Source organism: Aegilops tauschii, chromosome 7 (assembly GCF_002575655.3).
Source record: "Aegilops tauschii subsp. strangulata cultivar AL8/78 chromosome 7, Aet v6.0, whole genome shotgun sequence".
In the NCBI taxonomy this organism is placed as follows: domain Eukaryota; kingdom Viridiplantae; phylum Streptophyta; class Magnoliopsida; order Poales; family Poaceae; genus Aegilops; species Aegilops tauschii.
The window spans coordinates 144,642,516-144,652,343 of NC_053041.3; the positions used below are offsets into that span (position 1 = coordinate 144,642,516).

At 51.0% G+C, this 9,828-nt stretch overlaps 1 protein-coding gene across 1 annotated transcript; it reads left to right on the forward strand.

Annotated features, from left to right (window-relative positions):
* The first annotated feature begins 621 nt into the window (after positions 1-621).
* On the forward strand, positions 622-4,752 carry LOC109733730 (DNA-directed RNA polymerase II subunit RPB1). The gene is made up of 2 exons (XM_020292947.4): positions 622-977; positions 1,903-4,752. Exons 1-2 carry the CDS (start codon positions 894-896, stop codon positions 4,423-4,425), a joined length of 2,607 nt encoding a protein of 868 aa, XP_020148536.1. The 5' UTR covers positions 622-893; the 3' UTR covers positions 4,426-4,752.
* Positions 4,753-9,828: the final 5,076 nt, after the last annotated feature.

Consider the following 9,828-nt stretch of genomic DNA (forward strand, 5'->3'; position numbering starts at 1 on the left):
AGGTCGTTACAGTAATCGCCTTCAGGTTTGGCCCAATAACCATCACACCCAAGATATCATGTTATTGTCTAAAAAAATCTATTTCTAGAAAATATTTTCTAAAAAGAAAATAATTATAGAAACTGGTGGTATTTGATCTCTTTTTATGTAGTGCCTAAAAACAAGTTGATTGACCAGTAGACCGGCGGTCTGACCGGTAAAAATCTGAACCGAAAGGCTAGTCGGCTCGGTTTGCAAAATTATAGGAGAAGAAACGAAAAGCTCTGGAAGTGATCTCAAAGTTAGTTGCAGTTGCTGCACAGTTTTATTTTTCTATTTATTCTTCTTTTGCCACTTACAGGTGAGACCCACAAATAAGAGAGTGCGGGCCCGGCCTCGCTGGCATGCCACGTAGGTAAAAATTAATCGAGAGTTAACAGCCACTAACGAAAATGTATGTAAATGTACCTCAAACACAAGTTATAGGGCTAATTTGTGTCTTTTATAACTTTATGTAGTACGTATGAATTTGTACGCACCATGCAAGTTTTCTGTACTAACAGTGTAATTAACTCTGACAGAAATCAATTCGTAGGAACACCTAGTTAGGTCCAAAGATATCAGTTGGTAGCAAAATTAAACAAAGTGTACAGGATAAGATATAGGGAACAAAAAAAAGGGCTCCATGGGCGATCGTCGATCAAAAGCGCAAGGTGGCTTTCTCACGCACTCTCTCCCGAATCCGATCCCATTTCCCCTCCCATCTCGCGGAGGAGGCGGAGACCCCGGTCGGATCGATCCCATTCGAGATCGATTTTGGCCGCCAAAAAGCTGAGCGTGCTCCAGACAGCGACTCGCCGCACCGCCGAAGCTTCGAGCGGCGGGGGCGGCAGCGCCGGCGCCGTGGGGGCGAAATGGACGCGAGATTCCCGTACTCGCCGGCCGAGGTGGCCAAGGTGCAGCTCATGCAGTTCGGCATCCTCAGCCCGGATGAAATCGTAATACCTCGCCTCCCCCACCGCCTCCGCCTCTGTTTAGTTTCGCTTCTCTCTGGCTGAACTTGGAGCTCGAGCTTGTGTGGGCGCTTGGCTAATTTTAAATTCTGGATGGATGGATGAACTGTTATTGGGGTGCTGGTTGTTTGTTAGCTTCAGTCTGTGGTGTTGGTTGGGTAGCGAACTGGCCGAGTTTGATCTGACAAATAGATGTTGAAGCTGATACATTGCAACTTACCAAAGGTTCTGACACAGTGATATGAGTGTTTTGCTAACTTGGGGAACTAGTTAAACTTTGAGAAGAAGAATGCTTGGTTGTAAGTCCCTAGTTCGGTTTGAGTTAGAAGTTGTGCTCCCTGTAATACTACTGAAGTGGGATATTTGGTCAAGTTGACTTCGCAGTTGTATTACATGTACATCAAAGTTTTGACCGATCTAGCAAAATGGCAATGTTCTCATTACTTGTGAGGTACTATCAGCTTGGCAGTTTGGTTGTGCTTAGCAGTTTGCACAGTTTGTGTATTATTACACATGATTTTACAGTGCTTTCTATTGGGTCATGTTCAGTTCAATACAAGTTTGAATAAGGCTACACACGGTTGCTGGCCTTACACTATAGATTTGCAGAGTGTTTCTATATTTTACAATGCTTTCGATCGGGTCATATTCAGTTCAATAGAAGTTTGAATAAGGCTACACGCATCTGGTTGCTGGTCTTACACTATTGATTTGCAGAGTGTTTCTAATAAGATGGATTTGAGAGGATTTAGTATTATGATTTATTTGGTTCAAATGACCATTGACCGTTGTACTGATGGTGGGAGGAGTGTCTCCTTAACTGGTCCATACGGAGCGCCCAAAGAAATGTGTAGCATTGTGGATGTAGGATCGAATCTGATAGATTTTGTGTTGCTTTGCTTCCTTGTAGAGGCAAATGTCAGTGGCGGTGATAGAGCACGCAGAGACCATGGAGAGGGGAAAGGCGAAGCCTGGGGGTTTGAGTGACCCTCGTTTGGGTACTATTGACGAGAAGATCAAGTGTGATACATGTATGGCTGGGATGGCTGAGTGCCCGGGCCACTTTGGCCACCTTGAGCTTGCAAAGCCAATGTTCCACATCGGCTTCATCAAGACTGTACTCTCCATAATGCGATGTGTGTGCTTCAACTGTTCCAAGATCCTGGCAGATGAGGAGGATACCAAGTTCAAGCAGGCTCTGAAAATCAGTAACCCAAAAAATAGATTAAGAAGAATATATGATGCTTGCAAGAGCAAAAAGACTTGTGCTGGGAGTGATGAACTTGAGGTTCAAGATCAGCAGGACACTGATGAGCCAGTAAAGAAAAGAGGTGGTTGTGGTGCTCAGCAGCCAAGTATCACAGTTGATGGTATGAAGATGGTTGCGGAGTTTGAAGCAACAAAGAAGAAAACTGATGATCAAGATCAACTCCCTGAACTAGTGGAGCGAAAGCAAATTCTCTGTGCTGAGAGGGTCCTTAATGTTCTCAAGCATATAAGTGATGAGGACTGTCTTTTGTTGGGCCTGAATCCTAAATGCGCTCGTCCTGATTGGATGATACTGCAAGTTCTTCCGATTCCTCCACCGCCTGTGAGACCATCTGTCACGGTGGATACTTCCTCCAGAACTGAGGATGATTTGACTCATCAATTAGCGATGATAATTCGACATAATGAGAATTTGAGGAGGCAAGAGAGAAATGGAGCCCCAACTCACATTATAACAGAGTTCGCTCAGCTGTTGCAGTTTCACATTGCAACGTACTTCGGCAATGATCTTCCTGGACAACCAAGGGCAAATCAGCATTCTGGAAGGCCTATAAAATCAATTTGCAGCAGGCTGAAAGCAAAAGAAGGTTGGATTAGAGGAAACTTAATGGGGAAGCGTGTTGATTTCTCAGCTCGTACTGTCGTCACACCAGATCCAAACATCAACATTGATCAATTGGGGGTACCATGGAGTGTTTCTTTGAATCTGACATACCCAGAAACTGTCACTCCATATAACATCGAGAGGTTGAAAGAGCTAGTAGAATATGGGCCTCACCCTCCCCCAGGGAAGACAGGTGCAAAGTACATTATCAGGGAAGATGGTCAGAGGCTGGATCTTCGCTATGTGAAGAAAAGTAGTGATCAGCATTTGGAGCTGGGTTACAAGGTGGAAAGACACCTCAATGATGGAGATTTTGTTCTTTTCAACCGGCAACCAAGCCCTCATAAAATGCCTATCATGGGGCATCGTGTTAAAATTATGCCCTGCTCAACTTTCCGCCTGAACTTGTCTGTCACATCACCGTACAATGCAGATTTTGATGCGGATGAAATGAATATGCATGTTCCTCAGTCATTTGAGACCACAGCTGTAGTTTTAGAGTTGATGATGGTGTCAAAATGCATTGTCTCACCTCAAGCGAATATACCTGCTATGGGTATTGTCCAGGACACACTTCTTGGGTGTCGAAAAATCACCAAAAGGGACACTCTTATTGAAAAGGATGTATTTATGAACATGTTAATGTGGTGGGAAGATTTTGATGGGAAGGTCCCTGCCCCTGCCATTTTGAAACCAAGGCCGATTTGGACTGGCAAACAAGTTTTCAACTTGATTATCCCCAAGCTAATCAATTTAATAAGTTTCTCAGCCTGGCATGCTGAAACAGAGTGTGGATTTATTACTCCTGGTGATACTATGGTCCGGATAGAGAAGGGAGAGCTTCTGTCTGGTACACTCTGCAAAAAAACACTCGGGACCTCAACTGGAAGTCTCATTCGTGTTATTTGGGAAGAGGCAGGGCCAGATGCTGCACTGAAGTTCTTGGGTAATACACAGTCGCTGGTCAACTACTGGCTTCTGCAAAATGGTTTCAGTATTGGTATTGGAGATGCAATTGCAGATGCAGATACTATGGAGAAGATTGATGTGACAATTGGAACAGCTAAGAATGATCTGAAGGAGCTTATTAAGCAAGCACAAGAGAAGAACTTGGAACCTGAGCCAGGACTCACAATGATGGAATCATTTGAAAACCGAGTAAATCAGATTCTCAGCAAGGCTTATGATGATGCTGGGAGTAGTGCTCAGAAGGGTTTGTCTGAGAGCAACAATTTGAAAGCTATGGTCACTGCAGGCTCGAATGGCAGTTTCATTAATATTTCACAAATGACTGCTTGTCTCGGACAGCAGAAAATTGAGGGCAAGCGGATTCCGTTTGGTTTTGTTGATCGCACATTACCCCACTTCACGAAAGATGACTACGGCCCTGAAAGTCGTGGGTTTGTTCAGAACTCTTACCTTCGAGGTCTGGCACCACAGGAGTTTTTCTTCCATGCTATGGTTAGTAGAGAAGGTTTGATTGCCACTGCTGTGAAAACTCCGAGACAGCATTCAGCGGAGGCTCGTGAAGGCTATGGAGGACATCATGGTGAAACATGATGGTGCTGTGCGGAGTTCGCGGGGTGTTGTTGTTCAGTTCTTGTTTGGAGAAGATGGCATGGGTGCTGTTTGGATTGAATCACTGAAATTGGACTCCCTAAAGATGAATAAAGCAGAGTTTGATAATGTATTTGGTTTTGAACTCGACGATGAGAACTCGAGGCCTACTTACATGTTGCCTGACCATGTTGTTTTTTTAGTTGGAATTTTTTATATTTATTCATGTTCCTCGGACATGTCCGAGGACAAAACATCCGTGATACAACCCGGAGGCACATGAAGCCATGTCTTGCATAGATCATTACAGGAGTAAAATGCGCTAGCGGTCATTGAACTTGCGTCGATAGCTCACTTTGGTCATTGTACTTAAGAATACGGTCAATACGATCACTATATACGACTGTTGGTGATTATACGGTCACTACCCCACCGTATGGCTTCGTATTTTTTCTGGTTGACCGGTCAAACAGTCCAAGTGGCGCCACATCAACTCGCGTTCTCTCACTGCCTGTGCGGGGGCAGTATGTCAGTGGGGTAAAAAAATCGTATTCTCTGCCTATGTTAATCGCCGCATGTGAGTGGGTTAAACTAAAATTATGGACGTTAGCATGGATCTCTCGCTCGCCGCCGCCGATCACGTAAACTAGCCGGTTGAGCGCACAACCTTTTTTGTGTAAAAAAATTAGTTGATACTTAATACTCCGTATAAATTACCCACGACGCACACAGGACGTGAACACATTGTACGCACGCACGCGCTAGCACACAGCAGTCAGCAGGCATGCACACAACGAACACCCAGCACAATACTCACACTAGTACACGCGCACACACGTCGGGCGAGTCTTGACGCACCGAGCATCATCCATGCATCCGCTCTCGTCGACGGCTTACCTTCGACCAGCTCGGCTGCAGCCGCCGCCCGACAGGCGAGATACGTAAGCCCACGACCACGCGCGCTTGGCGTCGACGCCGGGGCCGTCGACCGCTACGCCATCAGCAAGACACCGAGAAGTGATGTGCATGCATAGGGAGTATTTGACAAAAAACTACCACATTAAGGGTTGCCGTTCCCACAGAACTACCACATTCAAAAAAGTGACTGATAAGTATAAAAAATTTCTAATTTTGTGACTAAAAACTACCATTTTTGATAAATGACCGGTTTAGACGATTTAAACACGTTTATGACATGCAGGACCCACCCGTCAGGGGTGACGTGGCGGCACTGTCAACTCTGTTTAGTTTGACCGTTAAGTTGACCGTTATGACAGGTGGGGCCCACAGCCGTTCTTCTTCCTCCTCTCTGTATCTTCCTTTGGCATTTTACCAAACACCTCCTGTGCATCATCCTATGCTGCTTTCAGTGGGCGCCCAGTCGCCCCCTCATGCTCCGGTGGCCTTTGCCGCCCTGCACTCCGGTGGCCTTCCATGCCAGAGGGTGCCGGAGGAGAAGCCCGCGCAGCCGCACGCGAAGCCGAGGTGCTGCGAGCTCTAGGCCCTGCCGCTGCCGCCCTCGCCGGCCTCCCTTCGAGCTAGAGCTCGTGATCAGCGGCAAGGAGCAGTAGCAGCGGCTGCAAGCAACAGCACCACGGGCCTCGCTCGCCTCGACGCGCACGTCGAGCTCCCGCTCATCCCCTCGTCGCCGAGCCGCAGGCCGCACTCCGGCGCCGAGGCGGCAACAGGCTCGCATTCGCGGTTCGGTCCCTGCGTCGCGCCGAGAATGACCTGGCCCACCTCTCCGCCTCTGTGCACGCCACGGTCAAGTTCCCCATGCCCTCCGCGTCCAACAGCGCGGCGGAGGTCGAGGTGTCCGGGGTGCTCGCCAAGGCCGTGGCCACTACCGTGTTTCGGCCGTCGAAGCCGTGTCCTTCGCTGCCACCTCCAAAAAGACCACCGCAACATCCTCCAGCATAGGAGCAGTAGCAGCGGCCGCAAGCAGCAGCACCACAGCTCCGGCCTCCTCTCGCCTCCTGCGACGACCGCGGGTGAGCCAGAGCTCCGCAACACCCTCCTCCCCTTCCGCTGGAACGAGACATTGAGGCTCCCGCCCTCCACGAGGCTCGGCCACAGTGCGCGAGCACCAGCAGCGCGAGCACCACGAGGAGCAGCTCCTGCAGCACGTGCGAGCACCTTGGCGAAGCACCTCGGGCAGGTGAGGCGCGCACCTCGCTGTCGTCCTGGGCGCGCGAGGATGTGGCGTCCTCTGGACCATCTTCCTCGGTCAGGAGCGACGGGGCGTCTTCACGGCGGGCGCGTCACCGGAGTTGACCCGCTTCCCTCCCATGCACAGGAGGTGTTTGGTAAAATGCCAATGGAAGATACAGAGAGGAGGAAGAAGAATACCGTGTGGGCCCCACTTGTCATAACGCTCAACTTAACGGTCAAAATAAACAAGGTCGACCGTGCCGCCACGTCACCCCTGACGGGTGGGTCCCGTATGTCATAAACATGTTTAAATCGTCTAAACCGGTCATTTTTCAAATGTGGTAGTTTTTAGTCACAAAATTAGAATTTTTTGGTAGTTATCAGTCACTTTTTTAATGTGGTAGTTCTGTGGGACGGTAACCCCTAATGTGGTAGTTTTTTGTCAAATACTCATGCATAGGAGAGTAATCGCGTGTGTCGGTGTGTGAGTGTGTGCGCGCGCGTTCTTGCACCTGTGTGTTGTGGGCGCACGTGCATGCGTGCTGGGTGTGTGCTGTCCGTGCTTTGTACTAGTAATAGAAATACAGTAAATAATAAGAGGTTGATCCAATTTTGCATCACAAAGGTTTCCGCGCGCGCTCAATTTTCTAGCGCTTCTGGGTTGGACCAAGAGGTCCCTGTGTCGATTCGCCTAACAAACATAATTTTAGTTTATTTTGTTTATTTCTGTATATCCCACTGACATGTGGGACCTGAGCTGATGAGGCACCATTTGGATTGTTTGACCAGTCACTTGAAAAAAAATACAAAGCCATACGGTGAGGCAGTGACCGTATAATCACCAACAGTCATATATAGTGACCGTATTGACCGTATTATTAAGTACGATGACCAAAGTGAGCTATCGATGCAAGTTCAATGACCCCTAGTGCATTTTACTCTCATTACAGCAATCTTCCTTGGCTAATCTGTGAGAAGCACCATTTGCCGTGCGCCTAGCCCATTTCACCTCGAAGTCTTGGATGGAGAGCAGCAGCTTCTTCACTTCTTTAACTCCACTAGGGGATCAAGAGATCACTCTACCTAACTGATTAACGAAGTACCCCGTGCGTATGTCAAGAGTGATCTCCGTTAGGTAGAGAGATCAAGAGTATCAACATTTTTACTCTGCGCTATCACGCCACGCGTGCACTGGTCGATGTGTATGTATGCTCTTAATATGATATCGGATACGTAATGCAACATATAATTAAATCCCACGCTGATGTGATGTGTTCAAGCACCCACCATACATGTCGGTTTGTTAATGCAGCTTTAGGCCTTTAACTCAAAGCTTCTGTTACTAAAGTAGTGATCTAAACGATCTTATAATTCTTTAGCGAGGAAGTACTTAACTAGACCACACACAATGAGACAGCAATCTTGCTGCAGATTAGAAAGGAAATAAAAGACATAGCTGATCAGATGATCAATGGAGCTGGTTACTAAAGTATGTGTGTGAACAGATCTGGTTGATAGTACCTCGAAACAGGCTTTCGCCCCCCTTTATAAATAAAGGCACAAACCAAACAAGGTACACGGTCGAATGATACATGGTGGTGAGGTGACCCTCTTACAAAGCTGATTCTAGGCTACCTGGATCACGAAGCAGACCGAAGGAGAACACAGGGAGAATAGAGCACAATCACGCAACACCCTAGGACACCTAAGCTCCTAGACAACGCCCCCAAGAGAGAGAACGGCGCAGAGCGTCGTCGCTGCCTAGCCCCACGGGCAAGGGTCTTCACCCGGAACTCTGACGCGGTGAGGAGGTCCACGACGACGTCTTCAAGAAGAGAACGGTGCCCGCAAGCGTCGTCGTCGCCGGCGCAAAAGCGCGGAGCTTTCGCTCGGCACCCCGCCCTAAGTCATCGAGGCCCTAGGGCAGATGCGGCGTGCCCAGACCCCAGATCCAGATCTGGGCGACGTCTAGCAGAGGACGCGCCCGAGCCACCAACTGCTACCCCTGTCGTCGCCCGCACGATCAAGAAGGGAGCCACCACCGCCGACATGGCGCCCGCCGGAGAGCCAACCATGCGAACCACCATCTGGAGCCGCCGCTCCGGCATCCAAGTCCAAGACCTCACCCACCGCCCACACCACAGAGTACCAGCCACGGTAGGAAAAGCGAAAGTCCACATCTTTCACTCCTAGCCCGGCATGAGCCACGGAGGCTGGGCCAGCGCCAGCACAGTAGGGGCCCCAGCCCTATGTCCCCAGCCAAACCCGGTGGACTGGGAGGGGGGGACACACCTCCATGATTCCCGACAACCATCGCTGAGTAGACTCAAACAACGCCATGTCCGTGGCCCTCGACTCCGTGTTGCCCGACAGTACCGTGAAGTCCCGACCACCACCAACGACCACCGTACCCACGGAGGGAGGGACTCGCCGCCCGTGGGTACATCCCGGATCGAGCCCAATCTCACCTACCCGGAGCGGCAACTCCGACACGCCTCGGGCCCTGATCAGATCCTCTCGAGAACGCGCCCCCGATCATAGCCATTCTAGACCGAGGAGAAGGAAGATCACATCCGCCAATGGGGCACGACCACCAGAGAGCGCCGCTGCCCCCACCGCCCCGCTCCACCCGCACCCCGGTCAAGCCGGTCACCGCGGCCATACCGCCGGACCCTCTCGACAGGGCACACCACCACGCCGCACCACCACCAGCATCCGAAGCCACCGGCGATGGCCAGCCCGCGCCACCATAGCCCGCGTCGCCCACGAGAAGGCGACCAGACGAGCCCCTGATGCAGATCCGCAGGGTCCATCGCCGCCTCCCCAAGCACGCCCCGCCACCCCGGGATATCCAGCAGCCGCCAGCAACAGCTGCCACCACCGAACCTCACCGGGCCACCACGGCCGGCCGCCACCACTGTCTAGGACCCGCAGCGGCCGCCGGCCCCGTGCCGCCCACGGCCGGCGCCATCCATAGCTCCCAGCGCCAGATCGGGGCGCGGGAGCAGCAAGCGCGCCCCTCCAGCCAGCAGCCCGACGCGCCGCGGAAGCCACCAGCCGTCGTCGTCGGAAGGGTACCCGCCGCGCCGCCGCGACCCACCAATCGCGGCACCCTAGCCCGTGGAAGCGGCCCGCACCGGCGCCACACGCGAGGGGACAAGAAGGCCCGCCAGCGCCGGCGCCGGCCAGGCTTTGCCTGGGCGCGCCCTGTGGCGGCGGCGGGGGAGGAAGGGGGCGGGAGGAGGGGAGGAGACC

Coding starts and splice junctions, on each gene's coding strand:
- LOC109733730 (XM_020292947.4), top strand. CDS start 894: ATGGACGCGAGATTCCCGTACTCGCCGGCCGAGGTGGCCAAGGTGCAG. Junction 978..1,902: donor TCCTCAGCCCGGATGAAATC/GTAATACCTCGC, acceptor GCTTCCTTGTAG/AGGCAAATGTCAGTGGCGGT.